Here is a 20,887-nt window from a genome sequence, read left to right as displayed (position 1 = left end):
GGCACTTCGCGAAATTATTTTTGAACAGTTGTGCGGTAGCGTCCACGCAACAATGGTTGCTTACGTACTGTCAAATGCTCATATGATGCCCGCCTAAAGCTCACGGCGCGGTGCCAAAACGCGCTCCCAGCGTAAGAGAAAAATTGTGCGCGGACATGCATGCAGACGCGCAGTCGGTTGCTGCGAACCTGTGGGATCGTTGCCTTGAGGCTTCATTCTGTTATGCTCCATTTGATTATACAGCCCATTATAATAACATATTTCACATAGTTTGCTCTCAGCGATTGCCTACCTTTCACGCAAGAAGCCTGTTCGGAGGACTCCATCGCGGCGACTGCGCGCAGTGGGAGGTCACTGTACGTTTTCGGTAAAGAGATGACGCCTGCAAACCATTCTGTGCTTTCTATTTGCCCAGAATTATTATTTTGACAGTAGAAATTTTCCCTCGTTTCGAGAGAGATATATAAATGAGATGCGAACGGCAGGGAGGTTAACCGGAAGGTAGATATCCAGTTTGCTACCCTGCACTGGGGAAGGGTAAGGAGAGACAGGGGGAGAGGGGGAGGGGGGCTCCCGCGTGGTGTTTTTGTTGAGCGCCGACAGACAAACCTATGAGGAACGTGCCGCGTTACACCTCATACTGCGCAAGCGAGGCGCTTCCGATAGATGGCGACTTTGTAACTCCTCGCACCCGATAGTTTGCAAGCACGGCTCGCCCCAAAAAAAGGACAAAATATCGGCTCGCCCCAAAAGAAGAACAGCAAAATATTTCAGTCTTTTTCTGTTTTTATTCTTTCATACCCATGTACACTGTACATTACAAGCGTATTTCTTGTACATAGACGCTCTCAGACATCACACCAGAATCGATGCGGTGTGCTAAGGTTCAGGGACTTACAACGAGGTATACCGCTTTTACTTACGAAATCTATTCTTGATGGATGCCGCTTGGTCCCAATATTCTTTTATCAGTCGCCTGAGCGCTGCGTGCATTTCTTCAGAGAAACAGTCTGATATATAAACATGCGTGTTGTGCTTCAATTGTGAGTCGTTTAAAATTATTTGTTGCGTATAATCCCTATAGCATTATGTTTGGCACATCTTCAATGCAGGCAGATTGGCTTAGCCAGTTGTCTGAACAATGAAAGTGAGTGAAAGTCGCAGGCGTAGTGTGCAGCCAGATGCGGCACAGAACACGGGCTATCTGTACAACGCCATCCAGACATTTTGACATGCTATAAAGACACCCACCGCCGTGACTAAGTATAAATGTTCGCCTACACTAATCATGTAGCATGTGGACATTTCTAGGGCGTTTCTTAAACCCCAGAATTTTTTAGTATGAAAGTCGGCAAAGGAACCCTCGACTGCCCTCACATGCCCGACATTTCTCGCTCACTGTTTAGCAGGCGATGACTTTTATTATATATATACACAAGCCTTAGAACAACGACACCTAGCAGAGCCCCGCGTTGATAATGATTAGCTGGTACATCGCAGCGGGAGCTTATCAATGCACATTATCGCCCGCCTTATGGCGGCTATGTTTTGCCCTGTTCAATTTGTGTTGTACGTGAAAGCACACGAGATGTCGTGCATACCAGCGCACTACATTGACAGGATTGGACACCTGTAGTATAGCCGCAAGGCCTTTGCCGCGCTCAGTGTTTAAGCTCCCTTCATGGAACTTTCCTTCGTGACACTGCTCAATGTTGCAGCTCAATGTTGCAGCTCAGTGTTGCAGCTCAGTGTTGCAGCTCAATGTTGCAGGACAACGTCATCAGTGCCGCCTCTTTACAAAGGCCACCAGCATGTACCCGGACTGCGTGCGTGCGTGAACCCTGCGCGTAAATTTCGTGCAGGATGATCAATATAGTGCGTACATACATAACACTTGGCTTGCAACATGCTATTTCTGCTGGCTGCTTTGGTGTGAACGTTCTAAAAGCGCGGAGATGGCTCTCAAATGACTTGTGCAGCCAAGGTGCATGCCCCTGGGTGCGTGGGTAGTGCGTGCAATGCATCACTGCCCGCCACAGCCCCTGTGACCGGCAGTGCGCCTGAGATTTCAATCGGCGCTGCACAGAATTGGCGCTTTAAGGTGTCTCAAAGTGTCTCGACAGTGCGCTGGCACGGATGGTGGAAGGACCCATCAACTGTATGCAAGACATGCCTGGCCACTGACGTCATTGCGATAGGCATCCGCTATCGTCGAACCACGGTGCTATGAAGTGAAGGCTTTTATCAGTGATCGTCGGCATCTTGCGCAGACTCTCTGCAAGTGCACCTTGCGAGATTCTTCTCTTCCGTATTGTCTCTTGTATGCCGACACATGATCGATTCACTAAGCGCCCATCAAATCGATGTTTGATTCCTTCAGCACTGAATGTTGGTTATTCAGCCATTACGGCGCTGAGGTCGCCACGTCATGAACGAAGTCACTCGTCGCTTCAGGGAAACCTCCGCCATCTTGCGAAGTCGCGGTGAAGCGCGCCTGCTCTGCTGGCAAACGCATCGCCTGAGTAACGTTCGGTTCACATGCCTGAGACATCGTGCGTAAGAAATGGCCATATAATCATAAAAACCTCGCGCAGGCAGAATGAATCGTGTGATGAAGATGAGGTGAAGCGACGATTTCTTTTTCAGGACGTCCGTGAGGTGGAGGTGCGATCACGGCAGCTGTCTGATTAAAATGAGCCGCTCACTGTACTGCAGCACTCTCCTGCAGTTGTGGGGTTCATCATATCGTGTCACACGGGCTAGCTTCATCTGCTGCTGGCGCGCCACATGTGCTGCGAGGCGGTTGAAAGCCGATTCCGACACAGCCGGCGAACCTCGTGTAATTGCACGAGCGCGAATATCACGAGTCACCGTAACACACAGCAGTTGGCGCGCTTCCTCACACATGTGCACGTTCATAATCCGTTGCCGACCGCCATCAGCCCTGAAAGGCAGCCATCATGACGAAGAGTCCGAAGACGAAGTAGAAGACGAAGTAGACGCCCTTGCGTGGCAGGCAGCGCGACGTGAGCACGTCAGAGGTCCAGTTGAGGCGCGTGGATCCCCTGGGCTCACCTTGCATGTCCACCACGACGTACTCGTTGGACAGAAAGTCCAGAGGCACCGAGCAGTTGGTCGTGTTCACGCACGAGTGCGTCTCCGGACTGTAGCTCCTGGACACGTTGTACGCCATCCTGCGAACGTGTGCACGACACATCGATGCAAGAGATATTTATACATAGAGTGCGAAGTGTTTCAGCGACCACTGTCAGCAACTGCTAAAAAATACGGCGCTCAGGAGAGAACGATAATTTGTGTCGGTCAAGATTGCACGATAAGCGCCAAAATAATCCGTAATTGACTAAAATTCTTAGCAGGACTCTGGTGCGAGTTCGTTGGTTGATGATCTTGAAGCAAACATTGACCAGCGCGAAGAAAACTCTTGTTTGCGCTGGTCAAAGTTTGCTTCAAGAGTAAAATTCACTAACCGGCTTTTTTATTAACATTTCGAGAACGTACCGCATTCGCGGAACTGAAGGCGGTCATCGACTAAATACATAGTGCTTTTCGTGGAATGCCTATTCATTTCGTCTAAAATTTTGGGGCCGATGTCATGAAACTAATACTAGAGTCTTGGGATGCCTGCCGTAAGTGTACACGCATTCAGCGCTGACCAGCTGCAATTTCCACTGATGCGCGATATGAGCACTAAAGTTACTACCTATACAAATGTGAATAAGTTAAACTTGGTCAGAAGAAACTATATATAAATAACTGAAGAACATCATTGCTTAAAACAATCAGCACGTATATTTCGGAACTCAGAAGCCTGCTTCTCTGCGCTGTAATTTTTGCTCCGCTAAAGTAAGTCATATGGCTGCTGCTTCGCCCGAACTTCAGATGCAATTTCTCAAGCCAGCGCGCACAAAGTGCTTCCGGTGACGCTGAACGCGTACCCCTCATAAATATGAATTTAGAGGGTCTATTGATTGTCTTTAAACGTTTGCAGTTTTTATAGTCACAAACGAAAGAGAAGACAAGGCAGATGCTTGTCTTATCGTTCTGTCAGTTGTTTTTTTTTTTTCGTCACTATAAGCATATGCGTCAATAAAGAACATCGACTAGCCAAACAGGAAGCTCTTCTAAAGTCTATAGCCTTCTCGCAGACAACCTTGGCTTTTTATAAACTTATATATCTTGTTATATAATATGTTTATGTTGTTTCAATTTTTTTCTAACTATTTTCACTGGTCTACCATGATCTATAACGGACATTAGCCAACAAAATGTGTAACATCTGGAGCCCACAGGCTTCCTGTAAAGACAATACGTTGACTCCACAGAAAATATCCATAGGCTTTCTATAGGATGCAATTTTTTTTTTTTTTTCAGAGGACTGTTCACTTCGGTGTGTCAGATGGCGCTTTGCCACACGCCGCTTGACTATAGCAAACCACTGCGTAGGGCAGCGGCCTGCAGTCTGTGCACCCGCAGGCTCGTTCTCCAGGCCGCGACGCCATGCATGGTAAAGGAAAACGAGCAGTGCACTGTGATGTCAATTTTCCAATGGCGGATGATGTAGCAGAGAATAGGTCGTTGCAAAGCTATCTTAAATAACGGACGTAAATAGCTAAGCCATTATAGGACGCGCATGCAGCGTAGCTCGTCCACAACATCGCTTCATGTGTGTAAATAATGTCTTTACGTCTGTGTCGAAAGTGTTGCTTCGCAGCGCAGTGTCCCATCATGTCACAGAACCAACTTGCCCACTGCAACACATTATTGGCATTATATGCTCCTTGTTGGCTGAGACAATTTCCTCGAAACGGATATTAGCCTGTTCTGTTCGCGTGTATGTCTTCTGATTATTGTTATTCTCCTTTTTCTATTGTCCCAGAGAAGTACGCGGTGTCCTCGGTGCTCTGTGCGGATCATGAAACTTCCATATTTATGGACCTCTGATGGTTCATTTTGCTGCAATTGGACTGTGTAGAATGTGCGGATCTGCTTTCGCGCTTTATATAGTAAAACGTCCGCCTGTGCCACCTCGATAATCGAGGCTGACAGGATGCCGCACTTCCAAGCGACATGAGACGGAGAAAAAATTTCTTTACACGAAAGGGGAAGAAGTCGGCCTGCGCTGGTGCGGCTGCTACTGGTGAAGAGGGGAGGTATAGGGAGGAACGAGCAAGGAAGGAAGGGGTGGATGCGCATGTACTACATTGCACAGCGCCCTACTATAACGCCGCTCGTCCTGCCCCGTGGCATGCAAGAACTCCAACGCTTTCGCACTCATGCCTCGCAGTTGCGCACTCAAGTTACAGCGCCGTACGAGGCCTGAGAACTACATGAAAGTTGAGGCAAGCCCACCTGTCGAGGTAGAAGTCGGCGACGATCGTGTTGGGCGTGACGTACAGCGGCGGGTTGCTGGCGAAGAACACGTAGTAGAAGTCGGAGGCCGGCACGGCGTAGCTGATGTTGTGCCGGTGGTCGCGGCGGTCGTGGGCCGTGCCGCAGCTGTACGTCCAGCGCAGGGGCACGTGGAAGAGCGCGTTGTTGCAGACGCTGATGCCCAGCGTCTCGTTGAGCATCAGGCCCTCGCTGCTCGAGATGGTGGACGACTGGTCGTCCGACTCCGGCGACGACTCGTCCTCGCCAGGCTCGTCCGAGTCCGTCTTCTCGTCCGACTCGTCCAGGCCGCGCCTGCAGCGCCGCCACACGGCCGAACAGCGAAGTGGTGGTCAAGATGCCGCGCTAGTTTCTCGTGACGTCATGAAATGTCATGACAGTCGGAGATCGCCTGCTCGGTTATTTGTTCATCGACAAACAAATACTACATTAGTTCTAACGGAACCAAAAGCTCAAACCTAGCGAATCTTACGAGAACTTTTTCTCAACAAACGCGACGTCGCGCTAAAGTAGCTGCCTTGTGGTTTGGGCGTGAAAAATGGCGCCGCATTGCGCCCGTGATGCTACGGCATTCAAGCATGCCCACCCATTCTCCCATGTTTGGTGACGATCATCTGCGACCCGGTATACGTATGAGGCAGTTTTACGGCGCTTCATTATTATTATTATTATTATTATTATTATTATTATTATTATTATTATTATTATTATTATTATTATTATTATTATTATTATTATTATCCTTCTGCAATGATTTAGTCGTCGTCGGGAGAACGGCATAAACTTTTTTTTTTCAGAGAGGCTTGAATGATATAGAATTTCCAGCAGATACACCTATTAATACACTGCCGCCGTTTGCGTCGTATCGCGTACACAGACAGATCACTTGCCTCTCGGAAACATGCCGGTGTCGAGTTAAGATGTAAAGAAAGAGAGGCACCTCGCGTAATTTGCTTTAATCGTTCAAGTTGTACACTTAGTATCCTCACTTGCGCATACAGACCGTGTGTACACTATCGCCTCCTATACATTAAGGAAGCTACGCAATGTCAAATATACAAGGGCCTCCATGCACGATGATGTATGTGGCTCCCGGACCGAAATATTGTCTCTTTAAAATCGTGTCGTTGTCTGGTCGGAAAAGCCTATAGCGCGCCTCAACGCTCGCCACTGTGGTCGACAACGGGCCCACATTTCTGTACGAGTGAGGCGGAAATCCCCGTCGTAGTTTCGTTTTGACAAATCACTTTTGCGAAACGTCAGCACCGTAGACTCGAGCGCCCTCTTGCCTATACAATTAGGCGCACGGTAAAGAACCCCAGGTGGTCAGAATTAATCCGGGGACCTCCGCTACGGCGTCTATGATAGACCCAGCGTTAACCTAACGTTAAGAGACAGGATGAGAGCGGTGTGGATCAGGGAACAAACGGGGATAGCCGATATTTTAGTTGACATTAAGCGGAAAAAATGGAGCTGGGCAGGCCATGTAATGCGTAGGATGGATAACCGGTGGACCGTTAGAGTTACAGAATGGATACGAAGAGAAGGGAAGCGCAGTCGAGGACGGCAGAAAACTAGGTGGGGTGATGAAGTTAGGAAATTTGCTGGCGCAAGCTGGAATCAGCTAGCGCAAGACAGGGGTAATTGGAGATGGCAGGGAGAGGCCTTCGTCCTGCAGTGGACATAAATATAGGCTGATGATGATAATGAATTCATCAATGACACCTCTTTCCATCCTTTTACATTTTTCTGCCGCTATTGCTTCTATACAATTGTTTTGTAGCGGCCGGCAAGCGGTCACGTACCGCTATTGAATGTGCACTAAGATGCGACCACATACATGGCATCCAGCCTAACTTACTTGAAACTCCGAAGCTTCGCGCAACACGAGACAGTCGAGTGCAATTTCAGCAGCGTCCACAAAGCGCAGACAAAACGACCACCGAGCAGCGCGAACCATGCTAACTCTTAACGCGAACGTATAATTAAACGCTTTTCTACTTCGTCTAGCTTTCCTGGAAAGCTCGCAGCCCGCTGAATGGAAATATTTTCCTCCTGCTGCTAGTTCGCTGTCGCTCGAGCCGCAAAAGAAGCAGACAGGAAGACCGTGGCAAGGAAATGATCCGCGTCACAGCAGAACCGTTTGGCCGCATTGGACTGAATCCTTCAATTGCCGACACTGCAGGAGCTTCCTCTCAATGCCATAGGGATGCAGCCGTTGAGGAATCTCGATTTGTTTCAAGGTGACTTCCACGCGAAATTCTGGGATACATTGTTATTTTACTTTTCTTTTGTTTTTTTGTTTTTCCCAAATGTGCGGTTTGCTCCGTAGACAAAACTAAATGTGCGGAATAATAAGCGCGAACTTTAGACGGGACAATGAGACAGACAAAGGACAGGCGTCTGTCTCGCTGTCCCGTCGAATGTTCGCGCTTATTATTACCTACAAGAACGTACCAATTAGTACAGCAACATGTTATATTAAAGAACTTAATGTACTTTTTAAATATTTTAGATGTTTGGCCAATTCTCATATAGTGGATATGCGCCATAATTAGAGAGAAACGAAACAACGACATAAACAAAGAAACTGCACGAAAGGGGGAAGGCTTCATTGCTGGGAGAGAGAGAGCAAGGAGAGGAAAGACAGGGAGGTCAACCAGAAGAGGATCCGGTTTGCTACCCTGCACTAGGGGTAAGGTAAAGGGGAGATAGAAAGAGAAAAATAGGGAGAGTAATTGCTGGGCTTTTGCACTTTCGGGGCGTCTTTATTCCTGTCGCATACGCTTCCGGTCGCAGCCTGTTGCCCTGTCAACGCGACTCAATTGAGGAAAATCCAGTTCGTCACTACGTGAGTTCGTCATTAGGGCCGAGTCCGTTTCGATTCTGCGAGAACGCTGCTTCGCTTGTTGACACCTCGAGGCAGGACGTAGGGGAAGCGATGTGCTTGCGAAATCACGTGACTTAATTTTGCTGTTGCTGCCTCGCTCGCCGACAGAGCGGTCTACGCCCGCACGCTCTCGCAACGCGGAATTGGCTCTTCTTGCGCGCTTGCTCGCGTTTCCTAACACACCACGCGCCAAGTATAATCTAGCAAGAAGTGCACGCATACAGCGCTCAGCGATTACTCGAACCGCGCATGGCTGCCGGAGCTGTTTTGCGCCCAGAGATTCTGTCACAATCTCGCCTTCGTCGTGCAACACAATTAATCAGCGTGGTGTCCCCAGCGCCCAGCACAAAAGGCGCCGCCACTCGCGCGCTCCGAGTATCGTGTTTCAATAGCTGACGTAGACGTTGCACGCAGACGCTATAAATCCCAGTGACGCAATCTTTTGCCAACGATGATGCAATTTCGTGGTTACAATAAGAGCGAACGATCGACGTGGACACTTCGAGCTGAATGATGATGATGAATGATGAGCTGAAGGATGCAAGATGTCTTTACATTGCATCCCATGAAAAGACAATGAGCCAAATTAAGGAACAAATACAGTGACGACGGAACGACGACGGCTGACGTAGACCCAGGACTCGTCTATACGTGGCTAGGTGACAAATCGCGAATCGTGGGCGGGGACAAGTGCATTTATCTGTCGACTTCTCCTGCCAAGGGAAACGTAACGATACGTCACGAAAAGCTTGAAGAAAGCACCCTTGACCTGCTATCGCTGTAACACTGCATCTCGATGTAACATGAAGAGCGAGAACGCTGCATGGGCGACCGTATACGCATGCGTTCGCGGCATCACGTAGGAGCGTTAGTTTCATAATGTTTTCACATTGTAAGTGGATGATAAATGTTCGCCGAAGTGCTTGTCGTCACAACTTATTTGTTTCTTATTTCACTTACCCACTTTACCTAGAGGGCATTATAGCAGAGGGGTGCGGTGTCTACAGAAAAAAGATCGAGTTGTCACTTAAGGGGGAGGTGCTACTAGAAAACACTTTTTTTATTCACCCTAGAGGAATGAAACTTGGGCAGTTGATATAGTTTTTATGCTGATTTCAAATATATAATTCGTTTTCTTTCGAGTTTCATACGTTTTGTTCTGCACCATGAAAAAGTGTAAAACATTATATGCCATTCGCCCCCCCCCCCCCGCCTCCTTTTTTTTTTTTCCATCATGAAACTTCCATATTTATGGACCACTGATGGTTCATTTTGCTGCAATTGGACTGTGCAGAATGCCGAAAACTAAGTAGAAAGTGCATGTAAAATATTTAATCCATGTGAGAAAGTCGAACGTGGGAAGTCAACAATACCCGCGGACCCCAGTAAGTGTTTACTCGCAATTTTTCGAATGTGTATATAAATAGTACTGAGGTTTAAAGGAGATAACGGCACTCCTCACACCTTAGAGAAAACCTGGGCAAAATTTCATGCAGATCCGCGCACCAGAAATACCAAAAACAAGATGGGCAAACTCAAAAAGTTGCAAAGAATTGCGTTTTGAGAAAAACTAATTTTAAAGTTAAAAATGGAAAGTCGCGGCGCTCAAAAAAAAAAAAAAAAAAAAAAGGACGACGCGGCCATGGTTGCCGCGTCGTCCTTTTTGCCATGGTTATTGGGTTATTGTCATGGTTATTGTCATGGTTATTGGGAGGATGAGGCATGGCCAAGATCCTCATGCGATCCACAACAGCGAGCGGCCGCGAGAAGATGGCTCACTTTCGGGCTTTTAACAGCCACCTTGTGCTCCTTAGACACAACTTTAACCCATTTCCAGATGAATCTCGGCTTTGATTTTTATTTTCCTAACAGAACAGATACTAAACTTACCAAAACAAGATAAAACAAAAAATCGATAATTTTTGAAATAACTCGCGTTTTTCGAGTAGCATCAGAGATGTCGGCCAGGGGGCTCCCGGACATCTAGGGGCCCAACCACATTTAAATAGACCAAATAAAGCTTTATCCATCTATCCTATCCTTAAATACGGCAGGATACGAGCACTCGCACATAATTGTACTCTGAATAACTCTAACAATGAGCAATCGAGCTCAGAACTACGTCGCTTCACCTGATATAGAGGTGTAGCTCGCAACAGAGGTAGAGCTTTTAATTGTTCTAATGAAACCTCTTACGACCTTCCTGCGATTCTATAAAATGTTGCATTATCAAATCGGCAAAGTTATCCGAGTGTGCAGAAGGGCCTGTTACAGGATCTTTATTTTTCCGTTGGCTCTGCGGACTGTTTTGTTGCTACGCGGTTCACGCGACACAATCGACAGAGCGCCTGCCGTGACAACGCTGCGGGCGTCAGCCGTCCGCCGAGTGCTCATCTATGGAGTGCTCGTGAAGACAGATTGGCCGCACGCTGACGCAATCACAATGGCAGGCCGGCGAGTGTCGCAGCGACAGTGCACGCGCGAGGGAGCGTTGTGGCTGTTCGCATGTCACACGTCTGCTATCTCTTTCGAGCTTCTCTTGGGGCGTTTATACCTGAACCCGACAGAAGCGGGTCGAGTCAGCTTTGTCGAGATGGAATATGGCTGTGCAGTTCACGTAAAACGCTAGCCGGTGGGGCTGACTCATGAATGAGCCCGACGTCCTGGGGTAGGTTGACCGAGTCATATATGCTTGTAAACGCGGACGGGTCGGGCCCGCCAGCGCCGACACTTGCCCGGGACCGCAGTGACGTCGCGATTTATGTGCCGGCAGCGGGAATAATATCAGGACAAGTGCAGTGCAAGCTCATCGTAGCGCTGAGACCCACAGAGCTGTTGCAGACGGCAGCGGGAACCGGAAGCGCAGTTCGAATTCGTTGATGTCTCGGCTCGACGCTGTGTGCCGTCCTTGTCCAGAATCGTCAGAAGCGAGTCAGCCCGATTTGACTCGATCCGCTCACATCGGGTTCATGTAAATGCAGCATCTGAGAAGTTGCTACAACGATTGACGAATTTTACTGTTGGTTCTGGAGCAGCTACATGGATTCCCGAGCGAGCGCTTGAATCGTTGCCGCATTCTGTAAATTCATATCGATTAGAAGACGACAAAATGATACGCGACAGATCATAGTGGAAGCCATCATAGTGGAAGCTATCAGATCATAGTGGAAGCCGTCACGTCATAGCGTTGGTTTACGTGTTCTGAAAATTCAGGCTTCAAGGGTCGCACAATTGAAGGGCTCTTTCCATCCTCCTTGTTCCTTTTATCTTTCTAAGGATAGATAATGCTCTTTACTTGGTTATCCGTTAATCTGTGAGACTCCCGCGGTACTCACGGGCTGGTAGTAGAGTCGTTTCTAGCGGCTTTCAGCGTTCCCTACTGATCGCCCAGGTTGAAGTCGCATAATCTCCCAGGCTCTCAACAGCTACACCATGCAGTCACTCCTGCTGCTTTACCCACAAAGTGACGCTTGTCCGAGGCCTTGCCCGCTGGCTCTGCATCGCGTTCGGCTGATTGTCAATTTGCTAATATACCAACACCTCAGCTAGGCAGTGCTCGAGTCCGCGAGACAAGTCCAAGTATACCTTACAGTTAGCTGTAAAGAGTTTTATTGCGATAGCAATTATTTGGACACTTCAACCGGATTTCTGCCGTCGCCGTGAGGTTCCGTATAAAGCCCAAGGGCGATAAAATCGTCGCCGCGCGCCGTATGCGCGAGTGAAAGCGCGCGGGGGGGACGCGCGCTATCACGGAGAGCGAACGCACGGCAGAAAGCAAACGCGACCGTCGCGCGAAAGGCCGTGGGGGTATGGGAGGGAGGCGGGACGCTGTGTTGCGGCACCAAATGCGTATCTTGCAACCGGGCGCAAGGGGAACTGGCCACTCAATACCCCACGCCAAAGCAAGAAAGCGGGAAGGCAGCGCGGGAAGGAGGGAGGGAGGGGGGGGCGGGCAGCTTCTACTCTGCCAATAACTACCTTGTACTTTGCCCGGCTGTGGCGGTCGCCCGCACCGTCTCTTAAAAGCGATCTCCACACGGCTCTGACCTTTGTATGCGCTGTGCATTTGCCGCTCAGTTTCCGTTGAAGCGATAGACCGCACGAACCTTCGCCCGCCTCGGCGGCTGCACTTGCTGCCAGCGCTTTGACAGTGGTTGTCTGCGGTCATTCAGTGTGATCTATTCATGTTTGCTTGTCCGCGCTGACACCACGCTTGTTAATTCAGTTAGTAAGCGAATGTGTCCAAGTTTATGCAGCCGTTAAAACTTTTATCCCTACTCCGAATAGCTCTCTACAAGTTTGCTATCGCAATTGATGCTTCGCCTTTCGGGCGAAACTGCGACATTTTTGTTTCTACCTTAAAGCCTTCTCTGAACACACGCCTTTTGAGAGGCAAATATGCACTTCAATACCTTTAGGCGCAGCACACAAGCAACATGAAACCAAGACTGACAAGCAACAGCTTGCTTTTAGATCACGGAGACCTTTTTGGCGAATTTGCTGCTGCCTATTTCACCTGCTTCAGGAATTTGTCTTTATAATCTTGCTCGAAGTAAATAACCCCTGGCGCACGTCCTCTCGCCATCAGAAGAATTCCAACGGAAAGTTCGGAGACCGATCAAACTTCTTCGCGAACATATCTTTATATTTTCGCAGAACTAGAAGCAACATTCGTAAACTTGTAAAAGGAGCCCACGTTCTTAAACTATACAAGAAATTTGGGAGGGTTCTCAGGTGTGCTGGAGAGTGTCTGCCTTTCCGAGCTGTTTTTGTTCGTCCGGACGGTTCATCGTTCGGGCGGCCTGTGGATCAACGTACGTACTCCATCACAGTGTGAAGATTACAAATTTTTGTTCCCTTGCCATGCCGTTGAAATCGTTTTAGTATTTTACATGTTAATCTTCAAATCTACCCTTAGACGTAGCCGGTTCAGCTACTCGATCATTTGTTTAAGTCATTTCGAGCGTTGCTGAACAAGAAAATGACGTTCGTAACCCTATAAGCACTTCCAATGTGGCATCTTGAATACGTCTTGCAAACATGCAATCATGCAGTGATACACTGTCAAGGATCACCTGAATGGCAGCTCAGGAACGATGGGATAATTGGTCGAGTGTCGTGAAAAAAAAAAAACATTATGCATGCATACTGGTTTATTCTCGAGGCCGGAAGTAACACACAGTCGGAATAGTGCAGCATATTGGACAGCTCCATAATAATTTTCACAATCTGAGCTTACTTGATTTGTATCAGTACCTCAGTGCATGCTTTCTTTCCTTTTCTCTCTCTCTCTCTCTCTTTTTTTTTTTTTTCAGGCGAGTAGCTTTCTTTCGCTTGTTGTGGTGGTTGGTCGGTGGTCGGACTCGGCAAGGAAAACGTTTATTAGCTCGTTCATTCATTCGCTTGTTCTCTCGTTCGATCGGGCTATTAATTTACATTCAATCATTGTCGATGGCTCCTGCACAATATTAATTTCGCCCCCTCCCTCCTCCCCCCATATCGAGAAGCGACGGGAGGGTATCGGACCCTCGTGCTCTTTGCAGAACGCCGCCTCACTGGGCAGCGCAATAGCGCGAGCCCGTTTGCCAACCGAGCTAGCTCGTGTTTGTTTATTCACGAGCGCCCTGCGGAACGCATACGTTGCTCCGGGCTTAACGTCAACAACTCGTTCCCTCACGTGCTTGGATGTTACTTCTCTGTGCCGCTTTCTTTCCGTGCAGTCTCTCCGCTGTCAACGGCTCCACTATATTTTCGCCTCAAGCGATTTGAAACAATGTATAACTTTTTCACACTAACATTCTGCGCTGGCGTCAGTTGGTTTAATTAATGCGGAAGCTTTATGTTTTCCTTTGCAAAACATCAGCAATATACCGTCTTCTCCTCGATATCAAAGCCAACTGCTTTAATGCCGCATGAGACGATGGTGCAGAGAGAGAGAGAGAGAGAAGCTGCTTCGACGTCGCTCCTCTCGCGTCGTTTTTCCAGACCGCTTGCTATGACGTCTTGCGCGCTCTCAAGTCCTATACCCGCGGTTGCTTCGTGCCGACGATAACAAGGCCAAATAGAGTTCGCTCTATGCGGTAATGATGAGTGCGGTGATCTGAAAATCTTCGTTCTAAAGCATCCGGCAATCATAGCGCAGCGGCCTCACTTCGCATATCACTTGCGGACGCTTCATTATAATTTCACCTTATATAAATTGAGGAGTCATCTGAAATCGTTATCTCAAGCGACGTGATGCTGTTGGGAATATTTTAGTTTACGTTGAAATTCAGAAAGCACTGGCTTCATTGTCCTTCGAGCAGCCTTTGAAGTTATCTTTGCATTTTCGTTATAAAGCATCGTAACGCAAGAAATAAGCGAAGAATAGTTTAATAGCGCTATATTTGAGCATTCTAATAACGAAAACTATCTGCACGTGAATGACGAAAATGTCACTAAATATTGCACAAAAAATGCAGCAGGTCCAACGAGTTGGAATCTGTATACAGCGAAGCTTTGTGCGAGTGCATAAATAATCGGAACACGAGTACACGCACGCACGCACGCACGCACGCACGCACGCCATCTAACGTACGCCTTCTAACGTACACCTTCTAACAACCACCTTCTGGTAGGTGTACGCTACCTACCCGTCTCACTGGGTGAATCCCTTCGCATTCCATTAGGATGTGTTCAACGGTCTCCGGATTTTTGCTGCAGCATACACATGCCTCATCTGTAGCTGCGAATATTTGCTCCGGTATGTTTTTGACCTTAGGCAACCAGCTCGAGTACAAATAGCGAGGCACTGCCCTTTGTGTTATCGTACAGATTTTCTCTTCTAATTTCTTTGCTCCCATTATTGTACATATTCGCGGTCTTTTTTATTTCAATTCTTTGCATCCAATTCACTGTCTCTGTTTCTCTCACTTTCTTTCTGATGATTCCTGGTTGTCTATTTACGCTTTGTTTTGCCCTGTGCTTGGTTGCCAACTTTCTTGACCTCTTCCTCCATTCCTGTCCACGATTTTCAGGTACAGAAACTTGTGCACTTTAGCCGCCCATTTATTTTCATCCATGTTCCTGAGTCTTTCTTCAAAACTGATTTTCCTCTGTGCTTCTCTGACTTCAAAAGAGGCCCAACCCATGTCACCTTGTACTGCCTCATTTGTGGTTTTACCGTGGGCTCCCAAAGCCAACCGGCCTACTGATATTTGGTTAACTTCCAATCCCAACAAGACATCCGATTTTAATTAAGCATAGAATGGCATTTGCGAACGTTAGCACTGGCACCATTACCCCTTTCCAGATCCCACGCACCACCTCGTATTTATTGTGGCCCCACAGTGCTGTGTTTCATTATTGCTGCATTCCGCTTCCACTTTATTTTCAGATTATCTTGGTGGTTGCTTGAGTAAGTCTTTCCTTCGTTTATGTATACGCCGAGGTGCTTATATTGCTTGACTATGGGTATGACTTGCTGTTGAATTGACACCACGTAATTACTCGTCGGTTCAGTGAATATCATAATTCCCGAGAAGCGCGCATTTTTGTTTATATTTGCCCCGACCTTTCGTGGGATACATGCGCACTTCATTTACGATTATTTACGCTTAGATGCAGCACATAAGGAGCAGCAGCAAGCTAGGCACAGTAGAAACTTAGAAGCAATAGTGTTTTTAGATCGCAATGACCTTGTCAGCGACTTTGGTTTTGCCGATTTAGCCTTTTTCAGGAAGTTGTCCGAATAAACGTGTTCGGAGCAAGTTTGAATCCTTGCATCAGCGCAGCGCAGGTACCATCGCAATTTCTTTAATTCAATCTTGCTCGTCCCATCCTTCAACACCCTTAAAACATTCTCGCGAACAAAATTAATTTTTCGTCAAACTTGAGGCAACATTCATAAAATTGTACAACGATTCCTTCCAATGCGTAAACTTTACGAAGAATTCAGGAGTTGGCAAGTATGCGTATCAGTATGTGCCGCGACGTTCAGTGTCAAACTGCGTCGCGCTTTTCGTCACGGCCGCGTTTCCTTCTGAGAGCGGGGGCTGCCTTCTTTATTGCCTGGAATGAGCGTTGAAATTCGATGACGGATATTTCGAACTAGGTCTGATTTTCAAGATTTTTTTTTATTGGGGCCATTAAAATGTGACTGCCTCCAAATTTGACATAAGAACAACACCCCAAAAGGTTCCAATGAAAGATAATTTAAGAATTTTCGTTAACTACATTCTTCTGAAACGCTATTCGCGGCAAAGTATGCCCCGGAACTCCTCTGCAAAAACGCCACGTTCAATACGCTCATGGCATTTTTACAGAAAATCCTTATAGTCTAAAAAACAAAGGCACCCTGTATAAAATCTTGTTTAAGTTGATGATGGAGTCTCGACTTCATCCATAAAGTGGTTGAATGCACGGTAAACATATGCATACCTAACAAACGCGGTATTCTAAAGGTCGTTTGTTGTTTTGTTTCTTGCTCTTTTTCGGCATGATGGACGAGATCGGGTAGTTCAAATCATTATTTCCAGCAAGTCTGACGTTCGTTTAGCGACAGTATGACCTTTGACCGTGGCGTTAGCCTAGCTGCCTCTGCTTTAATTGTGCGCTATTAAAACGCTCTGCTAGCATTCCTACGGGAAACAGGCATCAGTGAGACTCTGCAGATCTCGTGTCTGCCAGTGCGTTTCGCACGTCTGTTTATGTGTGTCTTTTATTTCTCGTTCATGCGCTGCCGCCAATTACGCCTATAGAGTAGACCGTGCCAAGCCCATCGCTAGGCTAACTTGTCCAGTTATAAAATTTTAACTTTATCTCTCTCTCCTTCTCTCTGTGACCTTTGATTAGCGCATGCTTGTTTGACGTGCTTAAAAAGACTATGCAGCGTGAAGACCCACGTATATACAGGGTGTCCCAACTATCATGCACCAAGATTTAAAAATATGCGAATGCCACGTAGCTGGACAGAACCAAGGTAATGTTGTTTGTTGTCGCTTGGACATACTCAGACTATTTTTTGCATTCCGCCTAATTAAATAATTAGTCTTAATTAAATTGATTAATAAACTTCTCAAATATTATAATTAGATGAATAGTGTCAATATGAAAAATGTAGAGCACCATGAAAAACTCCCGATACAGCTTTCTGTTGCTCAATACGTGCTACATAAAATTGTTTTTTTTTTTTTTTTTCGAGCGCGGCAATGTTGCGTGTATTTGCTTCTTTCACGCTCGGAAAATCACTTTTATGTAGCAGCACGTATTGAGCAAACGTATTGAGCAACAGAAAGCTGTATCGGGAGTTTTTCATGTTGCTGTACAATTTTCTCATTGACACTTTCCATCTACTTATAATATTTGAGATGTTGATTAATTAATTAAGACTAATTATGCAATTAGGCGGAATGAAAAAAAAATTGTCTGAGTATCTCCAAGCGACAACAAACAACATTACCTTGGTTCTGTCCAGCTACGTGGCATTTTCATATTTTTAAATTTTGGTACATGATAGTTGGGTCACCCTCTATATACGAACGCGGCATTGGCGCATCGATCGCAATTCTATAGCGCATCAGATCCATGTAAACGTAGACAATCACAACCCGAGCGCGTCTCATTAATGGCATTGGCGCGAACACATCGCGAAACGTATGGGGAGAAGCACGCGGGTGGCGTCAAGGCGTTGAGCGGCAAATTTAAGCGAGACGAGTGCCAGTGCGCGTGTTCTGCCATTACTCGTCGCGCCCGCTTCGAACACTGCCACGGGTCTCGATGCGTTTTACGAGCACGTTGTAAAAGATGGCACGTCGCATTTAGACGACGACGTAAGTGAGACGCGCCTCACTCCGACTCACCGCTTGGTCTCGAGGGCCGTGAGGCACTTGCCCAGCGCCGCGGGGCCCCGGATGAGGGAGAACGCGGCGCCGGAGAGGCGCGAGCACACGGACACCGTGAAGTTCGAGCCGGCAACGAAGTAGAAGCCCCAGTACTCGTACGTCTGCTTGGGCACCGTCATGGTGAGCGACAGCTCCAGGGTCCTGCCCATGGGCGCCGTCACCGTCCCGTCCGAGTCGCGGAACACGTGCGCGTCGAAGCTGTGGTTCATCACCAGCTCCTGGGCCGAGCACCAGACGGTGGAGATGCGTTCGCGCACCGGGATGACGTCAGACACGGCCATCGCCACCAGTGTCTCCTTGTAGACGTTGAAGCGCAGCACGAACGGGTAGATGAACAGCACGGCTGCCGCCGCCACGAAGGCCAGCGCCAGAAACGGGTGGTGCGAGTACACGTGCATGCCGCCGCCACTGCACGAGCACACATCGGCCGCGGTCGTCGCTTCGCTGGTCCGCTGCAGTGGTCGTCAGCCAGGAGACACTCAACGGCGTCAAGCTACGTATCGTTGTCACGACGCCGTTTGCAACGTGCACAGCAACCACGGACGTCTGCGCAGCAGGCCCGGCCTTGATCTGTGGGAGAAGTCCGAGAAGACAGCGCTTGCCTTTCGCCGCCTTCTGCGCGCGGTTTTGCCTAGGTGTGGTCACCTAGCTTTATCTCGGCGCACTTGTAGAAACCATTCGGCACTCCTCTCCGTCTGTCATTTTAAGACGTCTCGCGAAGGTGTCCCACTTCCTCTTTCCTCAATGGCTTCGGAACGACTAGACTGCCGATGCCGACAGATGTGCCGTGCTTTACGTATGGCAGGCGTTCTCCTCGCTGTTATGCCTGTAGCGCTAACGTTGTTTCCGAGCGACGTGACTATCGGGGGCCGATTCTGAGGCACTGCCAGCTTCGATCTCGGAGAAGCCCAGGTTGGCTTAACGAACGATTCGGGGTTGTCTTTGTTGCAGCAATGTTCCGCTCGTTGCACGGCTTCTTCGGGTCGATGGCCTTGCTTGCGGCACTGCAGAGGGAGCGCGGGCTTCCTTGGTTGCCAAGCGCGCGGCCTCCCAGCGCGACGAGTGAAAGCCTTGGGCCCTACTGCTGAGGCTACGTGCGGCTCGTCGTCACATGCTCGAGTGTTGCAACTGCGACAGCCCTTTCGAACTCACTCGCTCCGTGCAGTTTTTTGCTCGTCCTTACGAAAAGCGAAATTGCAGACACTCCTGGCGCGCGCCGAGCTAGAGCCAAGGCCCGTCCACGTTTCCGAGTTGTGCTTCGTCGAGGCAGTGTTTCAGGGGAACTTGGGGAGGAGAGAGAGCGACCTTCTCGGCAGCTCGGGCCGCAAATAGCTCGCTCGCGGCGAGCCGGAGAAACAGAGCCGCGCGAGAGCTGCGCGGACCTCGTTGGGCGGAGCAGGAAGGGCCAGCGACGAGAGTGGACGCTAGCGGAATCCTTCCTGTGGTCGGGGGTCGGGGCTAGCTGTTTGGCGGACCCTTTTGAGCAGGCACAAACGCCCAAATCAGATCGCGAAATCGGCAGCAGAGGCACGGGCGCTCACTTTCGTCTTGTGCACAGACGCCGCCTCGTGATCGTTGTAGCGCTCTGCCGCCTTTGTTGAGAGGCTCGACGTCGGCGCTGACACCCCCCGGCACTCAGCTGCGGCAAGCCGTTGCTGCGCTCAGCTGTTCGGAGCGCGGGAGCCCGGTTGTTTCCTCGGAGCACGTGGTCGCGTTGTTGCAATATCTGCGCGCCGACGACCGACGATGCCGCGTCCCAATTACGGCATCAGCTAGACGACAGTGGGTCCACATTGGCTTTCAAGAGTACGACTCCTTTCCCTGGCCCTTCTTGGGGCGCGCCAGCGATTCCAGGCAATCGTGCAGCTATGTCGGCTACGTTGCCTCCTTCTGGCGACGTTCGCGAGGTGAAACACATACAGCGTAAATGTCGTGTTCACCCACTCTCGGCGTAGGGAAAGGAGCACCGCCGACAGCTGCTTCTCACGCGGTCCGCAATTCTCGCTCGAGGCGCTGCGCGCGCGTTCGCGTTCCCCGCTTCCTCGTCTCTCGCCGCAACAGGCGCAACCTCCGCTCTTACGCAAGCCCTTATTGTTATCTGTCAGCGGAGCTGGCGTAGCGACTTCTGCGGTCGTGTTTTCATTCTGGCGCTCAGCGATTTCTCTTCTCCACTTAGCGCTCGCTCGTCCGCGTGCTCGAGCCGTGTCGGCCGATAGTGGCCTGAACGAGCTGATATCCCCGTCCGTCTCGCACCCCTCGTGGCGAGTGAGGCCTCTTCTTGGCAGCGGCCGCCCCTCTCGCTGGCCCATCGCAGCGGGTGACCTCGACGTGGGCCCCGCCGGACGATCGAGTCGCCAGACTGGAAACGAACCGTTTGCTGCCTGCGCGCTTTATCTGCGTGTATTTAGAGCGGCGACTCTCCTCGCGCGCTTTATCGTCTCGTTGGCGTTGCTTCAACTGAGCGGCGAGCGCGCATCTCCTGAAAACTTGGTGATGCGATGCGCGCGCCGCGGGTGTCGCACTTATCTACAGCAACAGTGCATTTATGACGCCTTCTAAAAGGACGCGTCCCCGTTAACAACAATATAGTTTTATTGCGGGCGCGTGCCTTCTCCGGCTCTCTAAAGGAGATTGTGTTGTTGCTACTGTCATTCACTGAGGGCTCTAGCCAACGCGCCTGGCTTGCAGAAAAAAGTACTTGAAAAAG

General features: G+C 49.1%; 1 protein-coding gene across 2 annotated transcripts; it reads right to left on the bottom strand.

Moving 5' to 3' along the window:
* Positions 1-768: 768 nt before the first annotated feature.
* Positions 769-20,480, bottom strand: LOC119443121 (uncharacterized). 2 transcript variants are annotated; one of them, XR_007465763.1, is made up of 4 exons: positions 18,139-20,480; positions 5,371-5,703; positions 1,774-3,194; positions 769-1,731 (listed from the first exon to the last, which is right to left on the bottom strand). XR_007465763.1 is itself a non-coding variant. In XM_037708273.2 (3 exons), exons 1-3 carry the CDS (start codon positions 18,576-18,578, stop codon positions 2,939-2,941), a joined length of 1,029 nt encoding a protein of 342 aa, XP_037564201.1. In that variant the 5' UTR covers positions 18,579-20,480; the 3' UTR covers positions 769-2,938. The 2 variants fall into 2 exon arrangements, 1 of the variants encoding a protein (XP_037564201.1); XM_037708273.2 differs by having other exon boundaries at positions 769-3,194.
* Between the last annotated feature and the right edge of the window lie 407 nt (positions 20,481-20,887).

This window comes from Dermacentor silvarum, chromosome 2 (genome assembly GCF_013339745.2).
Source record: "Dermacentor silvarum isolate Dsil-2018 chromosome 2, BIME_Dsil_1.4, whole genome shotgun sequence".
NCBI lineage: Eukaryota > Metazoa > Arthropoda > Arachnida > Ixodida > Ixodidae > Dermacentor > Dermacentor silvarum.
This window is presented reverse-complemented; position numbering and strand designations above follow the sequence as displayed.